General features: G+C 42.2%; 1 protein-coding gene across 3 annotated transcripts in view; it reads right to left on the bottom strand.

Annotated features, from left to right (window-relative positions):
• Window positions 1-25411, bottom strand: part of NFATC1 (nuclear factor of activated T cells 1) — a 134981-nt gene that overhangs the window by 60795 nt on the left and 48775 nt on the right. For all 3 annotated transcript variants that reach the window (XM_081873380.1, XM_081873379.1, XM_081873381.1), the window contains exons 4-6: window positions 13708-13910; window positions 7646-7818; window positions 7185-7325 (exon numbers count right to left, since the gene is read on the bottom strand). In XM_081873380.1, the coding sequence (XP_081729506.1) occupies window positions 7185-7325; window positions 7646-7818; window positions 13708-13910 (517 nt within the window). The remainder of the gene's footprint in view (window positions 1-7184; window positions 7326-7645; window positions 7819-13707; window positions 13911-25411) is intronic.

Raw genomic sequence — 25411 nt, 5'->3', positions numbered from 1 at the left:
AAGAATCTCCTGACCCCCCTGGACAATTCTTTTAAAAATACAAGTGATATAATTCAGCTAAACTACAGGGCTATGTGAATAGTCTAAACTGCCCAAACTCAGTGACGACTTCTTATTCCATACATTAAAAGATGCATTAAAGCCTTCCGCATTCTAGGAATATAATATAGAAGTGGCAACCTTCCTGCACCTAACTACCCTGCTTTTCTATGACAACTCATGGGATTAAATACAAACGCTTCCAGAAAATATAAAGCAGGCTATGTTGCTTGCTAAAAGCAAATGTAGAAACATATTCTCCATGGGAAACTACCAGGAATATGATTCTCAATACAGATCTTTCCCCCGGCAGTATTCCTAACCCCCCCAAAAATTAAGAAAACAACAACAAAATTAACTCATATCCCATCAAAAACTCATATGGAAGAGCAAGGAAGAAATGAAATTGGTGCTTCTTCCAAATAAAACATTATTTAACAAAATGTCTGTTTGTGAGAAACTTATGAATCGATCCTGAAGGCAAATTAATATAATTGTGCATGTGATTATAGACGTCACTTGATTAGTGCAATGTGTTCTACCGCTGTGATGAACCATCCTTTACCCATCACATTGCGTGCAACAAAAGGTGAGCCAAGCAATTCCAAGCTTATCACGTCTTTAATGGTGTACGCACTGATTGTGTCAGATCATCTTGAAGATACCCTGAACAAACATGGAAATGCTTAAACTGGGATGTTATAAAGCCAGGGATCTCCAGCCTTTTTGGGGGGTCTGCTGGCACATCTGCAAACTGGATTAACTGTCCTGGGCACTGCACACACCAATTGTACACTCAAACCAATTATATTGGCTACAATAGAATGCTTCTTGGAAGTCTAAGCAGGAAGAAGATTTATTGGGTGCCAGGGAAGAACTCTGCAGCTGCATGTATGTTCACGGATACCACACAGGTGAGCCCTAGATAGGCCTTGACCATCATAGGAAACTTGATTCTCAAAAGGCATCCCTCAGGCATCCCTGAGATGGCTTTTGAAACGATGTCTGCCATTTTTCTCAACTATGATTCCATAAATTGGATTGACAGGGTTACCTATGAGCAAACTAAAGTTTATACATTTGACAAAGCATCTTACCAAATTATTTTAGTGCTGAATTATGAATTCTGCCATTGCTTTAAACACACGTCACAGACTTCAGGAAGAATGTAGTCAACATTCCTTTGAGCTCATGCCGCGCACACGCCTTGGCCAGTATAGTTAATGTTAACTCTGAAGACGCTGAAGATTTCTCACAAAAAAGGAATCTTATTACTGCTTCTCAAAATCGCTTTATTGAATGCTAACCTAAATTTAAAAAGCAAGATAAATTGAAAGATGGTCCCAAACCACAACTCTTTCTGTGCAAAGAGGAGTTTGCAGCAGCCAAAGGAAGTACTGGACTCACTGCTACAAGGAAATCTTGAATTTAAGAAGGCTGAACCTGTAAAATATAGCTGGCATCTTCTTCTTTTTTAATAACTGTGTGACTGAGTGTCTTGGACACACATTTAATATTGACTTTCACTTCTGGAAAATATAGCTGGATGTGCAAGCAATAATTTATTGACAAAAAAGCCCCTGAAGTAAGGGCTTACTTCAACACTTTATTTTTTAAAAAACAGCCTTATAAAATGCCTGAGGAAATTACAGTACACTTCTGAAGACAGCATGCTATGGCTCTTGAAAGGAGAGCAACCCCAATCCCAGCTCTCACTACTGCATAAAAAATAACTCTGCTTTCAGAAGAGGTCTTTGCACAATGTTTCTCCCCCAACAAGCTTTTTAGATAAGTATGTTAAGCAGCTAATAATATCCTCCCACCTAGCTTTTCCTTTCAGCATTAAGAAACACAGACACAGAGCACTGTAGGTGAGGCTAACGTCTTATAAATCTTCTCATACTTCTTTTTTAAAAAGCATTGAAGAGGGAGTTAAGTTGAGACCACAGCTCTGCTTCTGGCTTGAAGTTCAAGAACGGATTCTTCAGGGCTTCCCTTTTATATGAGTCATTGTTAAGATAGTCCAACAGTGCCTCTTCTCCCGCCTTTCCCATGCAAGGACAATGCTATTTCTCCAGATCCTAGCAACTGAAAGCTAGCCCTTATAGGGAGGCAGAGTTCACAACATTCAGTGAATTAATATATTGGAATGCTTTGCATAAGCAAATGCTATTATATTTCTAGATCACATTAATTATCATAGACCTTATTATAGCCTTTGAGTTGTCCTTAGGGATGGATCACAATTCTGGTAACTTAGTGCAGAATGTCAAAATAATATACAGATATATAGATACATTCTATGATATAGCGTTATGAGTTTGAGAGAGGTAGGTTGTATGCCCGAGTCCCCTTCTCATTCCTGAATCCAGCACAGATTCAGGTCCTGGAATAAGCCCTGCTAGCTTCCGGGTGAGATAATGGCCCTCTAAACATGAGCCATTAAGGTAACAAAGGAAGCGGTTCTGTGTCAGATAGCAAATGAGCCTGTCCTCTTCCCCCAACTTGCTGGTAGTTAGAAAGACAAAGGCCAGAGTTGGGAGTGTGAGTTTGAGTTATGTGATCAAGAAGTTGGCTGAAGGCTCGGCAGCTGAGAGACAGAGCCATTGCCTGATTTCTGCTGGAATCCAAGGCTGTGGCTATGGGAGAAGCAAGACCCTCTTGGAGTGTGAATGCTCTGAGGCCCTCCATTGTAGGCTCAAGTTGTGTATGTGTGTAAATAAACCATATATCATAAAGACACCACAATCTCTGCTGTCCTTCGTTCCGAGGAAACCTGGAACCCCCTGGCACCATACGCGGCTTGTAGATAGGGGTGGAATGCAACAATATAATATTGCATTGCCATTAGCCATGCCATCAGATACACTGGTAAAAGAAGAAATTGCTCACTACGCATAGAGTTGTCAACCATTTACAGTGTTAAAAGGCATGCATTAAAATCTAATACTTCCTTTAGACGGCAATCCTATACACACTTACCAGAGAGTAAGTCCTACTGAAACCCAATCTTGTGTAGAAATGCATACAATTGCAATGCTAGTAACATTATAGCCAGCCACTACATTGCCTGATAGCAAGTTCTTATGCTCCTGGTCAGAATGGGAAGCCCCAGTTCCCCCTTACGTGGACTTCAGATCACATGTTTTTATTGTAGTGTGTTCTCTTAAAACTGCCTGGATTCTTTTCTCCTGGTCTGCTTCCAATGTTTATTTTTCTGTCAACAGTTTACTGTTTTGCGCATCCAGCTATATTTTTTCACAATGAAAATCAACATTAAAGTGTATCCAAAACACCCAGTCACAGGTTTTCATTTTTTTAAAAAAAGAAAGGATGCCAGCTCCATTTTAAAGCTTTAATCTTGAATTCAAAATGTCCTAATAGTTCAGTACTTACTTTGACTGCCACCAACTTATGATTGCACAGAAAGTGTAGTTTTGTACTGTTTTTCAATCTGCGTGTTCAGACCCAGAGACCTTCCCCCTAAATAAACACACATTTGACTCAAATTTTAGTTTTGGTTTTTGGCAGAATTTAGGCCACAACTTTATTGATTACAGAAAAGTGAGTGGTTCGACTAGCTGCCTGCACCCTTGCGCTGACACAGGGCACCAGCATAGGTAAGCCAAGGGTGAATACCTGAGGTAGGTGAAAAGCCCAGGAACAGACTCTGTTCACACCCCAGATGCTCCCCTGGACTCAGGCACGGGCACAACCCCCTTCTCAGGGGTTGACCAAACCTAGTTGAGTCCTTTAACGGAATACCCTTCACATAGGGATGGCGAGACCATTCTCCCATCCCTATCACATGAACCAGTGCCTTGCTACGCGGCAGGCAAAACCCAAATGGCAACAGCCAATCAGCCAAGTGGGGAAAATTCCTGCCGTGCCCCTGTTCCAACGACAGATGACACACGACGGCATAGCAAGGTCAATCGCAAAAATGCCCTAAAAGTAGAGTGAGGTGGGTGGGTGTTCCGATGCACAAGCCGAAAGAGGAAGCTTTGGGTCATGTGCATAGGTATATATAGGTCCCTCAATTCGTTTAGACTGCACCCCATTGGCCAGATTAAACCCAGCAATGAGGGACCTACCAATCGGGTGTTGTGGCTATCCAATTAACCTACCCACAACCAGGAGGTCAGTCTCCAGGTCTCATCACAACATGTGCTCTCTTTTAAGGGAGGACACGATTTATCTCACTATTTTATTATGAGAGATCTCTTTCACAGCATTCAGCGGAGAGAGAGTTTCAAGAGCAATAATGCAGTTCTTCATAGGACAAATCTTCCAAAAGATGTCAACGTCTTAAAAGTTAACACTAACTATTCTGGCCAAGTTAAATATATGTATTGCACAAGCTCAAAGACATGTTGAGTACATTCTCCCAAGAGGCATGATGGCAAAGAAATCACAGAATCCAGAATTTAATGGCCAATTCTAAAATAGGTCACACCTAAAGCTCTCCCTTTCTGCTCTTCTCCATGCAACCCACTCCACTGGATTCCTAGTTTGAAGGCACCCACTTTATGTATTTTATTCACTTCTCCCAGCTTTGATCACATGGAAGACAGCAAGGGAGTCTATGAGAGGGCATTTGACTGACCCGGTCAGTTTGCATCTCGGTAACTGTACTGCAGTTGGATGCGACAGTTGCCGGAGACTGCCTTACTCAGCAAAAGCACATTATGCTGTTAGGGACAGTCAGAAGATTGCAGAGTGAAACGGCAATCTCTTTGGAACGCGGTGAATGTCGAGGGTTAAACGGCCATGACCATCAAAGCCTCCGTTTGAATGGCTGGGAGACGTTAAGTGCGGGAGAATTTCAGGAGACAGCTTAAAGTTCAGGGGGTTTCAGCAAGCAGCTGTGGAATGTCTCGTTTGTGCCAGCACCACGGAAACCTTTTCTAAAACAAGAAGGCATTTAAAAAGGAAAGCTCCTCCTCCTTTGCTCTCGCCTTCACTGACCCTGCCTTCAGCGCTCAGCTCCCTATCTATTCTAGCCTCACTTGTGATCTCGGGTTTACTCTGAATTATATTTACTTAACCCCCGGTCCCACCAGTGGTTTGAAATAAAATGGCAGATCCAGAAAGATGTTCCCTCATCCCCTCAGCCATTTGCAGCTTAATATAGAGTGGACTCTACAACACCTCAGAAGAGGAAGAGGAAGTTCAGGTTATAAAAGGACAGACAACAAAAGTGGGCTTCTTCAATGGTAATATGTTTTATTTCGTTCCTGGTCTTCGCACGGCTGTCAGACATGTTTTGATCAGCGCTGGTCTTCCTAGATGAGCACCTACTTAAATTTACAAAGCTTCGCACACCCCTTACATTTACTACAACAATGAGAATGTAATTCCCCAGTGCGCCACAAGAAATGTTTTTCAATGCTTGCTTGCTGTCAGTAGTGCGCCTTGCCAACTAATTATTAAAATAATGAGGGGGGGGGGATGAAATGAGAAACATAAATGATCAGCAGGCAGCAGGCAAGAAACCCCAAATCCTCATTTTAAAAAATGGGAATTGAAATAAATCATCTGTGAAAGAAACTAGAACACTCCCTCTGACTAGGACATAATAAAATCAGCCACACACCATCAGAAGCTCCTTTACAGATTGTAGAGCTCTGTCCAGCAATTGTTATAAACATTATGTGCAATTACATCATTTGCACTGGTGCCCATCATTGAGAAAGGTTTCATCAGTAGAAGGTTATTATAATGTTTTAACAATATAGGCTAAGGGCCAAAGCAGATATAGCACGGGAGATCAACAAGTGGTATCTGAATTTCTCCTTCATACATCACTAGCTTCTGCAGGTAACCATAGTGCAAACCCTACTTCCTAACTGCACTGGTAAGAAGAGTATTACAGGATCTAATCAGAATAGGCAGGGGCTTATTTCTCTATACACCCTGCAATACCACACATGCCATTACATGAAACAATGATTTGTTTATATAGGACAAGCAGGTCCATCTCTACACAAGAGAATAAATGGATACAAACCTGATGCCAAAAATTGCAACTTTCTTCCCTCCCCAATCCCCCCCACCTCCCACAGAAGCACCAAATATCCATTTAATTATGTTTAAGTTTTAATTCATTTCAGTTTTTAAACAAAGTGCTCACTCCAGTGTTATTTGCTTATAGGATTTTTTTTTTTCAAACGATGCAGAGACAAGCATGAAGCTTGAGCTATCTTTCACTAAAGTTCCGGAAGTAGTTTCTACATTGTGTGAAAGCTGAAATTTAATACACGGAAATTAACAGTAAGGGAAATGTTGGGGGAAATGGAATAAACTGCTGTGTGGATGCAGTTGCGGTCTTTAAAGTCCTAGAGGACGCAGTTGTTTTTTTGTTTCCAACAGGCTCACACATCTAAGACTTTGGAATTCACACAGTGAACAAGGGGCTGGGCAGATGCTGGCGAATCTATCTCCTCCTTCCTCATCAGTTCCCCTAAAAAATGCCTCTCCTCATTAATAGGGTGGTCCATAATGGAAGAGAAGGATTTCCAAATCCTTCCATGAGCCAGTTGCAAGGGACAAGGTAGCACAACTCCTTCTTCCAGTGCCCCTTTGGATTCAAGTGTTCATTTAGATGCAAACACAGAGTGCTTTCCCTGATATGTAAATTATGGAAGCAGAGAAGATGAATCTCCAAAAGCATGCTCTGTATAGGTACACATCCTGTTGGGAGAGATTGGCCAAGGTTTCCTGATGTGTGCGTATTAGTGGCAAACACATGTCTGCTTCTTTCACTAGGTTTTTTAAATGCATTTAAGAAAGGATAGCATTTTTAGGCTTTCACATTGAAGTCAGTGGGGCTTACTTCCAAATTTGTTTAGGTTCAGGCTATTAGTGTCGCTTATGGAAGCCTCTAAAACAGTAGTGTGATACCTGTGACCCTAGAGGTGTTGGACTAAGAACTATTATCCCTGAGCACTGGCTGCTTGGCTGCAGCTGATAGGAGCCAGGCATCAGGCCACGTCCAGTGGGTTGCAGGTTCCATACCTCTAAAACTGTCTGCATTTAAAAAAATAATGGATAGGGGCCCATGTAACTTTAACTTGTCATGACATACAACCAGCAACACACAAACACAGATCTGCACTCATCTGTAGGACCAGTGTTTTAAATACCTGGAGCTTTCTCCACAAATATGACTTTGGAGTCTTGAAGAAAGTTGTGTCCATTCAGTATCATTTTCTTTCCACCCATCACATGATAGCTATCAGCACTTTGCTTCTCTACCAAAGGCAGCTCCTGAGCAGATCTTTGAGCTGATGAGATTGAGAAATAAGCACCGTTATTATAAATCAAATACACAAACACATACACAGAAGTCTGAAGGATTTTGTCCTGATATTCAAACCATGATCCTTCTAGCAAGCCTACCTAAATCAAGATATGCCAATTTCTGCTGGAAATAATTTTAATTTTGGTTTCAGTGATGCAATGGCTGAAATATGCTTTGTCCTGGCTGAATTTTAAGGATGGAACAGACAAAGCAGAACACATTGATGATGAGCGTGCTCATGAACACACACACACAGAGAGAGAGAGAGAGAGAGAGAGAGAGAGAGAGAGAGAGAATACTCACAGCACTCAATTGGGTTAGATGCCACTTGTAGAGAAAGGGTTCTCCCATTAGGTTGGGGGATATGAACGCGGAAGACCAATCGAACCCGTGTATTCTTCCTTCCAATGTCAGTTTCTCCTTTCCTCAGCTCTATATCTGAATTTCTGAGTTTCAGTATTCCAGCACAGTCAATGCTGTCCCAAAATAAACAAATAAAAATAAAACTTTTAAACCAGTCTTCATAAGCTTCCAGAACAACATTTTATTTTATTTTATTGAGGGGCAGGAGGGGAATTATAGTCTCACTGAGGAAAAAGTACTACATAGCTCCCATTCACAGAATTAAAATCCCTCGGGAAGTCCTTACCCAATAGCTTAATCCATCCTTGGATCAATCCAGAAATCAATTATCCAAACTATCAAGAGTGCTGCCTCTGGAAAGGAGCTAACATGAGTTGCCCGCTGGACCCACTCTTATTTTAGTACTGCTTGCTAATTCTCCACATGGCAGCTTGCTACCTGATATCCCTTCCCTTTTATGGGACATTTGGATATAACAGCAAGGATCATGGGGCTCTTTTCCCACTTCCATTCACCTCCTGGAAGTAACTCAGTGGAAATCTGGGGGTTTTGGCTCCAGCTCCTGGGACTAACAAAAACCCTATGATCGATGTTAACAGGGTTGGACCCACATCATTAATCTTCCTGGCATTTCTCTGACAAACAGGAATATACTGTCCTAGCACTGCAGTTAAGAATCCTGAGATGTTTTTGAAACTTCATTCCACGAATATTTATTACTGAATGGTTCTCTTAATGCTGTAACTCCTTGCTCTGACACCAGTGGAGGGCCGTTATGTTGAAAATTATTTAAGGGTAGAGGAATTTTGAGCAATTGGGTAAGAAAAGAAAAGAAAAACAGCTTCAGGATTAAGATTTATGGATAAAGTTTAAACCAGGTGCCATTTTGAAAAAGAAATGTTACATCCTCTCCAACATTTCTCCAGTGAAAATAGGAATGTCCTATTCTATCCCTACCAACATTTCTCAGGTGAAAATAGGAAACTCCTATTGATTATAAAGATGTTTAAACCAGCAGCTGATAGAGCCTTTTCATGGAAAGGCTCCCAAACCACTAAACAGATATGTACCAGCAAGCGAGTCCAAAAGCTGTCCATTAGGTAGGAATCCCAGAGTCTGAGCTCTCATTTTGAAAAATGAAGCCTCTAGGTAGAAAGTTATGCAGCAAAATGTGCTGTTCCCTTTCTAAGGCCCCATCTGAACTACAGCTTTGAAGCAGTATCGTACCACTATAAACAGCCATTGCTTCTCCCAAAAATGGCAAATGCAAAATGTGGAAACTTTGCAAAGAGGCTCAGTCATGACTTCTGCTGTGTTCAGGCACCCCTTAAGAATTCACTATATACTTAACTTAAAGTACAGTGGCATACATGTCTACTTAGAAGTAAGTCTCTTTGTATTTAATGGGGCTTTCTCCTAGGTAAGTGAGTATGGGATGGCAGCCTAGGTTCTAGTTTAGGATTGGCACTAGGGGAAAACAGGGTTACTGAGCCTTTAGCAGCTGTACGGCAGGCAGCAATTCAACAGTTTAAGCCTTTTCTAGTATGGAGATACAATTATGGGAAAAGCTTCACCATGACAGCACTCTAACTTTGTGTTATGCCATGTCCCCATGGCAGCCATGTTGTGACTGGCACCCACAGCACTCTCTCAGACATGAGTTTTAAAAGGTTGGTGACCGCTGCATTAGTTAAACTGAGTTAATTGCCTCAGGTGGTGGTCACAGCAGTTGATCAGCCCCTTCCCCACTTGCCACAGCCCTCCACTTGCTCTCCCCACCCACCATCACCCTCCTGCCTCTACAGGGGTTCTCCAGAGTGCCTGACTGCCCCATCCCTGGCTCCGAGGAAGCACTAGCTCCCAACTGGATATAATTTCAAAATCCATGGAATCTAAGAACAGAAGTCGTAATTCCAAGGGATTTTCCTAGAAGGAAAATGGCAAGAATGAAAAAAAGGAGAAGAGAAAGGTGGGAAGAGCAGGAATATCAGAATGAAGAGCCGACAACACTCACATCACATGGTACTAATGGACCCCTTGACAGGTAAATGTACTACATTTTTGAAGAGTCATCTAACAGCAATCTTGCTTTGAAGAAAACCTTAAAGAAATGAAATCTTGGGGGTGGGGGAGGTGATGAAAAATCTCCAGCATCATTTACTCTGGAGTATCATCTTCAGCAAAAAATACTAAGGGAAATGAATGGGACTTAATGTTGAAACTTGGATCCCTGAGTTAGACATTTGCTTTACACTGAGTATGTTAGTATTTTTCTTCCTCACTGTAAACATGATTTGCAGAATTAGGACTTAAATGCAAAGTACAATAACGGGAATAGCTTTTCTTCACCCTGATCCCATTGTTAAGCCCATATTAAGTGTGAGGTTCTCAGCTCACAGACATAAGCAGGACTTGTGAATGTCAAAGACACACACACACAAAAACCTTGAGTGGAATGTTTGATTAAAATTTATTATAACTATGGATATAATACTGTCATGAAAATTTATAGACTCTGGCTCAGAGATCCACTCAACCAGTCTTTATTATAATGGAGGATATAAAATAAGTTTGTAAAATTAGAGCAACTTCACCTCTTTTATTATCTTTCTATCTCTGGGGCTTTGGGCTGATTCAGACAGAATATTATTAGATGCCATGAAAATTAGTCTTCTAGATGCTCCACGTTGCACATTTCCACCTCCCCTTTACAACAATTTCTTTCCTGGTTTGGGGGTGTTTGTCTTCCAATCCAAGATAGACAACCATAGTTTGAACTTGGCTTCCAGCCCTGGTTTTGAGGGTTTGGATGAAACAACAAACTATGGTTTGCCTCAGACTAGGAAAGAAGGAGGGAAGTATCTGGCTCCGAAGATGAAGAAGGGGTGCATGGGCCCCAAGGCTTCCTGAAGGCTTGCTGTCATTATGCAAACCAATAGTTTGGCTTTATATCTCAACCAGCCCTTACTACTACTACTACTACTACTATAAATTTAACAGGTAAAACTTGCTCCCTTTTGTTTAGTTTCAGCACCAAGAAAAGGAGCACGCAATCTGCATAAACAAACCCCCATTATGTTTGTCATTATGACGCGAGTTATGGGGAAGACTAATATGCTACGTGCTTGCCAAAGACAAGAAAGGAGTAAATTTACTTCAGTAAACTGGGAAGAGGGCTGGCCATATGCTCCATTTGTATAAATTGATTGCATGCCACCGACTTCAGTGGAAGAAAGCCAGTTTCCACATACATTTTCAACTAGAATTTGGCACAACTCTCCTGCTATAAAATATCAAAAAATGGTCAGAGCTGTCTCTGTCTTGGTTTTCGGTGGGTGGGTGGGGAGAATTCTATGAGATGAGCTGCTGTGGTGGCAGGCAAGTATGTCCAATTAGACACAGGGCCAGACATCATAATCCCCAATGTTGTTCCTGTGTTGCAAGCAAACCAGAGACGTTACACAGCTCAAGACCATGCAAGGAAGCTGGCATTGGCCCTCTTTTGCTGGATGCAGCACAGTATTGATAAAACCCTTACAAAGCCCAAAAATGACTGGGACGCGACCTAAAACACGTACCATTCTAAAGTCCATTAGAACAATCCTATATCCCTGATATATTGTAATAAACTTTTACTGTATGCTTGCACAAGGCAAAACAGCAAGGGAAATACCAATTTATTTATTTTTTGCTAATTCTACTCAGCTATTGAGTGTCCCACATAGGATTGAGGTTTTTCCTGCCATATATGTATCCATGAAACCCTCTTTTTAAATGTAATATAATATTGGGGGGGGGGCAGGTTAATAAAGGCAGACCCCAGCAAATTAAACTCTCCAATCATGGAGCTTCACAGTCAAAGCCTCTCTTTCCAGGTCTCAGTGGAATAAATCCAATTTCTGAGAAAGATCTTACAATAAATATATGTGTAGCATTGCCTCATTGATCTAAATGGCTTGGCAGACACCAAAAACATTTGATTAGTCTCGGCATTCAAGTAAACAGCTGTGGTATTTACACATAATTAAACTGACACAGGGCTAGATTACGTAGATTGATATAGCAAGACCTAAGTGTTTCAGGTTAACTGAGATCTGGGTAATCAAATCATCATTGTAATTATAGGGTCTGATATCTTGCAGGAGCACAGTGAGGGAGAAGAGAGAGAAAGAGAGAGAGAGAGAGAGAGAGAGAGTTCTTTATCTCCATGTTCACTTAGTTGGATTGCTCAAAAAAGAAGAGAGATCCCATATTATCTTGTGTGTGACTCTCCAAAGGAAAGGCTTGGCATTGCACATACAAGTCGGCCTTTTGCTTCAAACTGTCAAAGTGCAATCCCATGTATATTAAGAAAGAACTAAGTTCCATTGTATCCAACATTCCCAGGTAAGCACACACAGGATTGTAGCCACAGTGAATTAGGGCTCAATCTTTTACACAAGAACCTCGCATAAATTAAGCGAGTGTAAATTAACCTGGGATGACATGATACCGGATACAAACCCTACTTTGGCCAGCTGCTCTAAGCCTGACAGTTTGGGTGGACAGAACAATAGTTCTTTACAACAAAAGCAGTACAAAGTGTTGTTGTTATCTACTAAGGTCATCATCCCTGACCACTGACCATGTTGGCTACAGCTTGCAGGAGTTGTAGACCCCAATATCTGGAAGGCACTACATTGGCTATCCCTGGTTCAAATGCTTCAGGTTGAAATCATACATGCCATGAAGTTGTGTGCATGTTTTCTGCAACTTTTTTAAACTACCAAAAACAGCTGCAAAGGCTACAATCTTCAATGAAGGACTGGCAGGAGGCACAATTATTTGCCCTCCTATCATTTTCCCCGCTCAAAATCATTTCCTCTGCTAACTACCTTTTTTTTTCCTGTGAAGGCAAAGTGTGCATAAAAATGCAAGCATTCACGAAAACAACATGCAAAAGTACATTGTGGTAGGTAAAATTGTTAACAACATGTGTATATTAGGTAACACTACATAAGAATAATTTGGGCAGATGTACACTAAAATGATGACAGATTTAAATAAGGACTTAAAAAACACTTCGAACTAATCCAGAAATATGACAAATTGCATTTAAGACTGAAAAAAATGAGAAAATGAAATTGACAAGTTTGTCCATCCCTATTGGAGGTGGGGAACTGGCTATATATATATTTCATATTCAGCAATTTTTCTTCCCCCACAATCTGTTGGTATGGTTGGTTACTTACATCTTCCCCTAAGCAATGCATTTCGTACCTATTTTTGGTTGGACAATCACAGTGCAAAATTCAGAAACGTGTGAATTTTGATGGGTAGCTGCATTTCAGTTTGCAGATTGTTTCAAGAACCGTGAATGAGCTCGTCCACGTTTCTCTCCTATGTACAACCATTCTTTGCTCTAGTTTTCAGCCTCCTGTGGCTCCCTTTGTTTTGAAAATTAAAATTAAGAAGTTGAAAAAAAAAACTTACCCAACCTTTTGCCTCATTTAGCTGCAACCTCAGAAAGGACCTGGACTAATTTTTTCCTAAATACATACATACACAAACACACTCCTATTTTCTTCTTCGTAGGAAAGATTCAAATAGGTCCTTTATTGCAGAATAGCCTGCAGGAATAAGGTGGTGGTGTGTTAGGAACTTAAAAGCGGGAGCCGAGGCTGGAAATATTTGAGGCACTGTAACTGATATTCAGATTTTAAATGGCAAAGAAGCACATTGTCGCTTTCTATCTAGAGTTTCAACCAATCAGTTGTCCTAAATAAATATTTGTAAATTTTAACTGAGGCATTAAAATGTTGCTGAGCAAAGAACGCATACAAAAGCTAGGGGAATTTTCCAAATGAGAAAGATATTATACAGGATTCTGTACCAGGGGCGGGTAAGTTACATACAGTTGGCGCTCAGTTTAAAAAAAGGGGGAGAGGAGGGAAAAGAAGAAGACAAAAAGCAGAGGAGGAAAATGCATAGCACCAAAAGTGTTGGGAGGATGTGTGCCTTACATTGCTCTCATGTTGTTTTCGGGAAGAAGCGGGATTTCCAAAACTTTGGTGTTGGAAAGTATTGTTTCGTGGCTGGTTGTGGAGACGGTCTTCCCAGTGATCCGGTGAACCTGGTAGAAGGCATGGGGTCTCAGCAGGCGGTCGTCTGCAGTCCCGATGAACAGCTGTAGCGTGAGCGGTTCACTTTCTAAGTAACCGTGTAGCTGGCAGCAGAACAGAAAGAACTCTGCATAAGCACCGTACACATAAACTGCAAGGAATCTATTAAATTTTTATATGCAAGGGAGTCTAATTTAAGGAGAAAACTTGTGACAGGTGCTAAGTGTTAAGCTCTCCTCCCCCCTCCCCCACACGTACACATACTCCTTTTTTGTGGTAACATAATATAGGGACAATAAAAAGGTACACTCCTAGAATGTATCATTATTGTAGATGACCTAAGGCACTTCAGACAGACTTTGAGCAGCACAGGTTCATACATTTCATGGAAAAAAATTCGACAGAAAACAGCAATGACAAGAGTCTCTGTTTCTCTGGAAAAGCAAATAGGTAGCAGGAGAGTGAAAACCAGGAGGATTAAGTTTCATCATCTTTGCTGTCAATATCGTGTGTTGGTGTGGAGAAGATACCCTCAAATCTCTAGGAGGCAACATAATATGCCTAGGTACTCACACAGAAATGGGGGCAAGGGAGAGAGAGAGTATCCAAATAGCTGAGGAGGTTGTGTGGGCATCACAATTTAAGGAGCCTGAGCAACCAAGTTATTTCCAGCCCCTGATACTGAGGCCTCCTTTACGATAAGTGAGCATATTTGTAGAATGATATTTTATAGCGTGCCTAGGCTGAAGCCTAAGATACATATTCTATAAGCACGCAGCATATACAGAGTGATGTCAAGAGAAGCAGTTTTAGCTCATCTCCTGCTGTTCTGGCACACCTGATTCATCAGAGAAGAGAGGGGAGGAGGGGTTCAGACTGTAGTTTCTGTAGTGGTGACATACAAGATGCCGAAATATAACAAATCAAATCAGCGGATTGGAAGAGGCAGGGAAGGGGGGGAAACCTCAAGTTAAGTAGTTCAATCTGCGCTAGTGTCTGGCTACCTCTTGGCAAGCTACACACCAGGCAGAGCTTCTGATGTGCACACCACTAAAACTCTGCCAAAGGGAGCCCTTCTGCCGCACGCAAGGCCCATTATATCTGGCACAATTGGCACTCCTTCCATGTACGTTTGTGAAATGCCTTAGCTAGCAAAAAAGAAAAAAGAAAAAGGAAGGGGGGGTCACAAAATGTGCTGTTAAAGCTAAATGAAAGTTAAGGAGTGATAGTTTTTGTTTCAATCTGATAAACTCCTTTAAACAAGCCTTCAGTGGGAATACAGCTTGGTATGTGGGGCAGAAGTAATATCTGGGAGTGCCTTGCTGGGAAACACTGAGACTGCTCTAGAGGAAAGGGTCTCAGAGGCCCCGCTGCTGGCACAGAGTCCACCAGACTATCCTTGCTAGCCAGGACAAAATAGCTGGTGCACAAAGGAGGGATGCTGAAAAGCAAACCACTACTACAATTCTGTGTCTGAAGCATGCAAGGAAGACTAGCTGCACAGACATGGGTGCATCGTGTTAGCTTCTCCCTTTCTGGACTTTGCATGTACGTTCTTTAGAAAGAACTAGGTGGACCTTCTGAAACCTGTGTGAGACCCAGCCTCAATACACTGAAGTGTTTTCAAGAAGTGTTTTGTCACTGATGGCATATTTTTAAATAAAGACATTGCTGCATGGAGATTGCAGATATTGAGAAAGGATCACCAAATAAAAGCCCCCCGACCGATTTGCCGGTATTTTTTGTACTGGAAGTCATGGGACTGATAGGATGTGGGGGACGGGACATTTGATCATTGGCTCCTTTTTATGAAACACTACATTAGGCGCCTTCAGCCCTACCTCAGAAGTAATGCAAGCCAAATGTGTTTACGTAGTATACCTGATGGATATGGAAGGAGACTGAAAAGCTGCTCAATGGTTCAGCTCTCCCCTGTGACCAAAACATGGCATGGCAATGTCTGTTTCTGTTAGTTAAAAGGTTCTCAGGAAAAGTTACCACTGATGGCTAAAAGAATAAAATATGGAAAGGGAAGGGACGGGAATAGTTATACAAGTGTGTAATGAAGAATTTTTGCTCATCTAGGCAGGGTCGGGATTCATTAGCACAGCGGCACCTATTTTGTCAACTACAGGAGGAACTGTCGGGAAGCAGGCCCAGCCCAAGACACTTTGCAGCCTGAGGCAAAGGACAAGATGGCACCCCACCCATTCCACCTGCAGAAGCCAACCAGCCTGTCAACTGACGTTTACTCCAACACTAGCAGCAGTGCTCTCCCCTATTCCTAAGGGCAGCAGGGTAGTTTAGGGGGTCAGGATAGGGTGTGCGTGTTCTGTCCTTAACATCTGCCACCGTACCCAACAGCATCTGCCTCCTGATGTGGCCACCTCATTTTGCTAATGGTAGGACTGGCCCTGTTGGGAAGTCCTCAGAAATCTCAGATGGTACATACAAAATGCCCCATTGAGGGTGTGTAGCTTGAGCTGGTGTCTTGTTTATAGCTTATTTGCATTACTGCAGCCAAACAAGGAAGCTACAAGTAGACTGTTTTGTGTGTCCCAGATTTTTCAGTCAGCTTCACCCTGCTAATGGATGGGACTTGGTAGCTTCATTCCTCTTGAAATGATTTGCATATCAACGCATAACTGGGCAGCGCCTTATCTGGAAGCAGGCATGAACTTATTACGGGAAAGCAACTTCTGCAAACCTCATAGAACAGGGCATCCAGCCAAGCATTACACTTATAGGATAAAAGGAGTCCTGAGATTTCACCAAAGTCTCGCTCTAGACAGGTGTCTTGGTCTATATATGCTAACTCAACTCAAAAGCTTGTAGCAGGACCTAAACTATTACTGCACATTAACACCTTGCTTCTGATTTGCTGCCTGGAGGAGTTGTGATCAGCAGTTCTAGGATGCAAAGTTACATTTTCTGATAAAGATTTATAGCACTGATCCACATGCAGGTTTTTAAAAATAGCTTTACACTCTGAGGCACAACTTGGAGGTCTCACCATCACCTTGCTTCACTTCACTTTGCAGCTTGTGGTGGAATCCAGAGTAATTGAAACAACATCATTACATCACAATTACATCACCTACTATTGATATTTGGCCTACTTACATCACAAAAAGCAGCAGGGAACTGAAAACCCACTTTGCCCTATGGCAGCGATCAATTCCCAAACTGATATGTGTCTCCCACCAAAGACAAGCAGGCAGATAATGCCCCTGATTTTCACACCTATGGTACAAATTACTTGATCAGAATTTCAGGTAAGGCAAGTGGGGCTGATCTGTTTGGTTCTGCCACGGCAGTCAGTTCCTAACATATTTTCACCAGCACAATGTAATGACAGCATGAAGGAACGGAGTCTTTTCCAGGGTCCTTAGGGGACCATGACTGATAATGCAAGAGGCTTTGGTCCTTCTCGAGTCCTACATGGGACTTTTCCTGCCAATAACAATTCAGTGTTGCCAATGACTGCAGATGTCCGGCACAATGCTGGCTTCCACCACAGAAGCAAAGGCATTTTGCACCAGTGATGAAGTCCTGTGGAATAGTCAAGTAGCTGTTTCTGGATTCCTGCTGCCTTTGCGCTGCAGTGCAGAATACTGAGCAGTTAAACTGTTAAGTTCTCGCCTAAGAAAACTGCAGCAATTTATGGACGCATTCTTCTCAGACGTTTGTTGCCACGCTCCTTCTCATTCTGCTTGTTTTGAATTTGAAAACAGATATTGCAATTCCTCAGGGTGATTATTCAAGCCAGATGTTTGCTGACAAATGTATCGTGTACTTAGTCACCCACTTAAGTCAGGTCCAGACAAGAGGAAAATAAACAAGTTGAATAAAACTGCACACACGCACACACAACAAAATTTTGCATCTCTTTGTGATGGACAGTTCTTACTGCAAACACAAACCATATTTTCCCTTCTAACACGCACTGTGCAGGGGACAGCCTGGGTCAAAACGTGGGGTCTAGCCCCCAATACAAAAACGCAGGTGTTGCTGTCCCAAAGCTGTCATTTCCTTTTCAATTCCATCAACTGAATTGCATTATTTGCTGTTTACATTATGTCACCCAAGCCTCACTGTGCCATCCACGGCAATAAAACATGATGCAAGGATTAACATTTTGAAAGGACATATTCAGCGCTTGCCTAATTTTAGATCATGCACCTATTTCCATTAGCTATGCAACAGATGTAGCTCTACCAGCTTTTAAAAAGTAGACAGAATGGAGTCAACTTTTGCTCCGGAAGGGCCATCTACACAAAACTGTTTGTGTCTTGCTAAATATTTGAAGTTGTATTATACAGAGTTGCTGTAGATCAAAGTTTGAACCAAGGAAACGGAGCTGCTTCTCTCTGCTTCCTGTCAGCTGGACACAGGCAGGTAAAGAAACAGATATGCATGTTAACCATAAAAACAGGAAGGGGGGAATTAGCATTCCAAAATATTAGGAAAAAATGTGTGCGCACACACATGCACATGTGCATATTTTCCACGCATGCTCTGGAATACTGTTCCTGGCTGGCAGCATGGGAACCATGTGTCACAAGCCCTATTTTTATCCTTTTCTTTCTGTAACATGGTCCCAAGGCTAAAGTGCCACTGTCAGCCCCGCTGCAACTGAACACTACTGACACAGAACGTTCTCAACAACTTCAGGACATGAATTAAAGGATGCATTTTTGTGGATGCAGTTTTTCAAATATATATGTCTAACAATATACGGCTCTGCCAAATCTGTGCTGATAAACATTATTGTAAACAAAAATCAAGCCAAAAAACCCCCAGTATTTGGCTTTTCTTCCCTCACCAGAGCTCTTTTTGTTATCAGTACAATCTATGCTCTACCATAGATGATATTTAGCATTGCACTGTATGTCTAAGTCCCACAGAATTTCAGTGGGGCGTACATGCAGGTAAGTGTGCATCAGATTGCAAATAAAGTTTTCCAAGTGTAAAGGCACCCATAGATGACTTATCTCCATTAGAAAGAGAGATGGAAAAGACCCACCTTTCCTGCACAACAGTATTTCTAATATGGAGGATCTTAAGAAACTTATCTCACCATACTGTGAAGCCACAGGCCAAACTCTGCAACTCCAATGAATATGCCTAATCCAAAAATATCTTAAATCCCAGTGGAATGAAGAATTAGATACAGACCTGGTTAGCCATTCATTTTATTATGCAATCTAATCATTTACAATGAAAAGCAGAGATGATGGTATTTCGTAGATAAGGGAAACCCATCCATAGGTCAAATTAGTAATACCCTGAGCCACAGTCCTTCAGTGTACAATGTTTGGACAACTGCTGGGCACTCCTACTATTTGTGAGTTCTTCAATGCAACTCTCTGCAGTTGCCCCAGCAAACTCGTGCTTTTTAATCATTCTACCTTCCAAATGTTCCATTTACTTGTGCACCTCTGACCTCATTTCTACCCAAAGAGTGACAGCCTAGTAAGGCTTTGGATATGGCAGTTACACCATCTTCAAGCGCCCCCCCCCCCCCCAAAAAAAATTACAATTGCAAGTTTACTCAATTCAGTCACATCCTGTCTGGGAAATAGGAATGCAAAATCATTTCTCAGTTGAGAGTAAACCTGACTATTCTACATGCTAGGCTGGGGATTTGGAGCAGAACCCCATCCAAATCAAAATAAAACAAACCTCCCTCCATACATCTTCTTGAGCCTCAAATGAAGTTGGACAGTGAGCTGAAGCCCGGAGGAACAGGTACTGCACAACCTCCCTCCCTTGAAATTAACAGGAACCCCACAAGACAATGTGAGCCTGAACAACTCCTGTGGGTCACATGCAAGAGACATTTCCACTGGTTTGTGCTCACTGTGTGTGTCAGGGAACTGCCATCAGAGCCAGAGGGAGAGGGAGGGCTCCAGAGGGATTCCGGAGAGCGTACCAGGAGGGAGAGAAGCAACCCATCTTCTGGGGAAGGAAATCAGCGTAACACTAGTGGAGAAGGGGGGCAGATGGGGGAATCGGCGAGGTGGCTCCATGACTCCTCGCCGGAGACCAGTGGGGAGAGCACGGGTCCTCCGCTGCCCACACCCTCCCTGCGCAGAAGGCTTCTGCGCAGGGAGAGTAGGCGGAGACTAGGCGTCAAAGAGCTTCTTTGCTGGAAAAAGTTCAAGAAACGCCCACTGACGGATTCTGCCAGCGATTGAGACAGCCATGGGTGAGTGGCTGTCCAGGACAGAAAGGGTTCACCCAGGGAACTCAGCCAAGCGTGGCGCCGATTTACGCACGAGCAACCCCTAGAACCATTACAGTGTGGAAGAACAATTGTGGAAAAGTCAAAGGAACTTTTGGGAAGTGAAGGACATTTCCCAGATTGCTACCCCATGCCTATCTTTCTTCATTATAAAGGGAAGAACTATTTATTGGTGGCTGATGTCTGTGAGGACCAGCAGAGCAGAAGGTAAGGAGAGCCACTGACAGGCAGAGACAAAAGAGGAGGAAGCTAACAGATAGGTCCATCCCCTGCTTGGATTGCAAGTAAGAAGGCAGGCAAGCAAGCAGACAGGTACTGGCTGGGAGCAAAATAAAGTTGGTTAGGAGGTTCCGCATTCACTCTATGACAGCACAGTGCAATGGAAAGAGAAATATGATGTACTTTGGACAAACCTAGTTAAAAATACCCCCCCAAACCCTATCTCTCTGCTCTCCTAATAGCACAGGCCTGAACAACAAAACTGCAGGCACCAATACTGAAATAAAAATATAATTGGGGGAGGTTTTTTTATGGCAGGAACTGAGGCGATAGAATTGGGATCATTAGATTCTCTCACCCCTGAACTATCTGGAAAGTGAGCGCTTCCGCCAACAACCCCCACAAAGACTCATGTTAAATTATACTGTTTCACATGGCTTGTTTGTAAATTTAAATAAAAATGAAAGATTGTCTGTATTAAAAAATATATGAGCAAGGAGGCTCATATCTTGTATCCACTTCCTTACGCAATGCTATAAAGCAAATGTGCATTGTCTCCCAAACAGTCTAGCTTTGTGTTAGTCCGAATCTCCGTGATGGGATGAGCTCCTGTTGCTCGGTCCCTGCTCCTGCCCACCTAGCAGTTCAAAAGCATGTCAAAGTGCAAGTAGATAAATAGGTACCACTCCGGTGGGAAGGTAAATGGCATTTCCGTGTGCTGCTCTGGTTTGCCAGAAGCGGCTTAGTCATGCTGGCCACATGACCCGGAAGCTGTACACTGGCTCCCTCAGCCAATAAAGCGAGATGAGTGCCACAACCCCAGTGTCGGTCATGACTGGACCTAATTGTCAGGGGTCCCTTTACCTTTACCTTTATAATCTGGATTATTTAATATATAATAATAATAATAATACTAATACTAATAATAATATAGTTTCTTAATATAGTTCTCTCTGTGATGTGAGAAAGGGTAAGGCAGTCTACACCCATGTATGTGTATGTGTGCATGCTCACACACTTACAACATGTCTATCTGTATATATCATATATATCCATGTAGGAAAAGGTTGTCTGTGTCTAGCTGGAAGTTTGTACAAGAATATGACTATGTTGTAAGGAATTATTAAATTTATAGTAACAGAGATGCTTTGCACTTAGTGACTAGCTTACCAGGCATTTGGGCACTTATCCAGAACAGAATGCTATTTACAGCTGCTGTCTTGCACCATACTCTCTGTCTTTAGGTCTATGCTGTAGCACAGGAGCAGAAACATATCTGTTGTTCCAAAATGTTCCTCCCTCCCTATAAGACAGAATCAGGAAGCCACCCCATCACAAATACACACAACTAGATACATTGAAGTGGCACTCAAGTACTTCTTAAGTCATCTATGGAAGCATTTTTCTTGAACAAGACTAAATAAATTTCAGACTGTAGAAACCTCCTTTCTGCAACATGACATTTTGGCACTATTTTAGGATTTCAATTCTCTCTCTTTTCCCCCTTCAAACAGTCCCTTAAGAGGAAAGAGATATTGTAGAGTTGGAATGCAATGCAATCCGCACTCACTCCTACCTGAAGAAGCTTGGTGTACCGGGAGAAGTTTGACAGCTTAATCCATTGATTGACAGATTGACCCAGTTTGACTGAAGCACTTGAGCTGAAGCCCTTCCATCAAACTGGCTTCTGGATCATGACCAAAAGATTCCATAGTTGAGTCAAGGCGTTCTGGTGGAAGGGGACCCCAAGTTGAACATTACAGAAAACCCTATATGCTGCACTTTCTTTATCACAAGTGCAGAGTACTAATGAGAAGGAATGGGTGGGGGGACAGGCTTCACGGTGGGATTAATGAACAGTGGTTAAGAAATGGGACTTTAAATGGTTAGTGGATTGCTCGGGAGACTGCATTTCCTACCACAAATAATACTTTAGATACTTGTTTGTACCAGAAGATCTGCTTTAGTTTTTAACAAGCAGGAGTCCTGTGACACCTTAAAGGCTAACTTTATTATAGCAGCTTTCTCCAACTCGCATCAGCCTCAACCAGCAAGTCAGAATGTTGGGGGAAATGGGAGTTGTATTCCAAAACATCTAGAAGATTCCAGGTTGAAGAAATCTGTATTGTGGGCTGAGCCTTCATGGACTAGAGTCCACTTCATCAGGCGTATCTGATTATCATTGTACATCACAATACATTTGTTAGCCTTAAAAGTGTCACAAGAATCCTTCCTTTTGCTGCAATGTAATGTCACAAGCATCCCTCTGGAAATACTACTTTTTAATTTGGCTTGGATCCAACCACGCAAGACTTTCAAAAGGCCATTATGTTGAGATCTCCGTTTGGCAATGTTACGTCTATGAGAGGGGTCCCCTCTGTCACTAAAGGACAGAAACAAGTCAACCCAGTTGATACACTGGCGACTTCATATGTAGGGTTGCCATATGTCCCTTTTCCCCAGGACATGTCCTCTTTCTCATGGGTATGTAAAATGAGAGTCATCATAGCAATCCATAGTGAAAAGCAGAAGTCGACAAATGTGTCCTCTTTTTTGCTCTTCAAAATATGGCAACCCTATAATCATCAGGCAAGGGGGGAAAGCTGAACTAGAAGGAAGTGGCCATGTGGGCAGGAAATCAACAGCCCCTTTGAACAGCCCCAAGGAGGTGAAGGCAGTAGGGCTGAGCAGACAGGCTACGGTCTCTCTCTGCAGACCCACTACTTCAGGAATGAGGAATCTTTTCCAGCACAGATTCATACTGGCCAACCTTCTGGGGGCCGGATGGGTCAGGGGCAGAGGGGAAGAGAAAAGCTAAAAAACCCAACCCTATTCTATTAATTTCCATTGCATTCTCCCATTGAACCTTATTAGATTCATTGATTATTGCTTCCCATGCTTTTCTCCCCATTTCAGTATTTATTTCCACTCCACTGCACCTTCTTAAATCCATTCCATTATTACTAGATTACTACACAATGACGAAGCAGGGTCTGCCTCTTAGATGATAGCAAGCCACACCAAATCCTTACTATGCCAAAGTGGTCAACATGGTTTACCTGTGCGTAGTTTTTGGAGGGGGGGGGAGTTCTAAAAAGCTTATCCATATCTCCCTACACACGAAAACTGCCAGCAGACAAAGTTGTGAAGCAGCCTGTGCAGGCAATCAGAACAAACTGTAAGTAAACCTGGGAATTCTTTCCTAATCCTAGTTAAGAATTTGAACTTGGAAGTTGTGACCAATCCCAGACACTGGAAACTTTTACCAGGGAGGGGGAGTGCTTCCAGTTGTTGTTCCAGCCACCATAGCCAATGGTCAGGGTAATGGGAGCTGCAGTCCAATAGCCTCTGAAGGGCTGCTGGTTCCCCATCCCTGACAGAACCTTCTTACATTTGAGAAGTAAAAATAGAGCACCTTTTACAATATGATCACGAAAAGTGCTCAGAAAAGGAGTAAGCAATCAATATATTTAACAAAGGTATTGGGGAAAGGAAGGGAAGAGAGATATAAGCGGGCGGGGGTATAACAGACACAGCCAACATGATGTCAACATATAGTTTCATTTCTCTCCATTTAGATATTGCAAAAACATCTGGACTCCAGTCAGAACTCTCATTTTGAATTGGAAAAGCTTTGTACTAGAGACAAGAGGAGAATTACATGCGTGCTTTTTATGATTCCAGATGAAGACGGTGACGAGAAAGACTGATGAGTAATTTACGGGAGTTTTGTAGAACTCGGCTGAAGCAGCAGATGCTGGCTTCCTGGGTGTGAACTCAACTACTGCGCTAACATTACCACACATAGAAATAATGAAAGCATATTTCATCAAAACTGGAACGTTGCCTTTGTGCAAGTATAAATATGTCTCGGAATTTAATGCTCAACAAATGCTTAAATAAAGGCAGCAGCACCAGCTGGTTAAAGAATGCAGTCTAGGCCCAGATCCTACAAAATGACAAAAAGTGCCCCAACACCTCCCCCCACCAACACCCCACACTGCAAGCTTTGCAGTGTCTGGAAAGAATGTGTATTTTTTATTATACACAAGAAGTTAGAAGGACATACGGTACAGTTCACAGCCATTAAAATCAATGGGAGTTTTGCCATTGGCTTCAGTTTGATGTGGATTAAGGCCACCATTCTGAAGCTTCTCTGGGCTGCTTGTGGTTCCACTAATATGTGCCATTACCCTTTCTGCATACATGTGCTATGAGACCCATGAAGTTCAAGGTTTCGTTATCCAGATGGCAGTTCATCTTTGGGAACTAGTCGCGGGTGTTACTAATTCATACAATATACCTATGTACATGTAGACAGATTGGGAGGGAACATCCTGTGTTTGATTCTTTGGCAGGGCAGGGGTTGGGGAGGGAGAAAGACAAGTAGCAGCTTTGATTTATCTATATCTATATCTATATCTATATCTATATCTATATCTATATCTATATCTATATCTATATCTATATCTATGTCTATGTCTATATGTCTATATCTATCTCCATGGCCATAATGAGATAGCGTTCAGTCAACTTCTGCTATTTTTAATACAGAAATTTAATTGTGTGCATACTCTAAAATAGTCCAACATCTTCCTGCCAAGAGGAAGCTTGGTTTATTTAACAGTAGACTGTCGTTTGAAGAGATAGAGTAAGGAGCTCCATTTAAAAGCTTCATTTCTGTAAATATTTGGAGAAGGGTAAGTACGAGGAAATATTGAATCATAACCATAACATTTTGCAATGGATGCCTGAAAATGAATGGGGAGAAAAATCAGACAAATCAAATGGGGATTTCAAAAGAACTAAGGCGTGTTGAAGTTGACGTATTTCAACAACACTTAAAAACAAAATTGTAATTCTAAGGATTAAGGTTAGAAGTTTGTGCGAACTGTATAGTGATGGGGTGAGAGAGTGCTTTCATGCTCATGCCCTGCTTGTGAGCATTTGATTGGCTACAGTGAATAGAATGCTGGACTACCTGGCCCCGGGGCCTTATCCAACAGCACTCTTAAGTTTTTTACCCACCTTCCACAGAAATCAATGGCATAACACCCGGTGTTTTCAATGGCTGGATTGCTATCTCCACACACATACACAGTGCCACACATATACACAGATATCTCAGATCTGAGTCCA

The sequence above is a fragment of the Podarcis erhardii genome (assembly GCF_964252035.2).
Source record: "Podarcis erhardii genome assembly, chromosome: 8".
In the NCBI taxonomy this organism is placed as follows: Eukaryota; Metazoa; Chordata; class Lepidosauria; order Squamata; family Lacertidae; genus Podarcis; species Podarcis erhardii.
The sequence above is the reverse complement of the archived record's forward strand: the minus strand, read 5'-3'. Positions and strand labels throughout refer to the sequence as shown.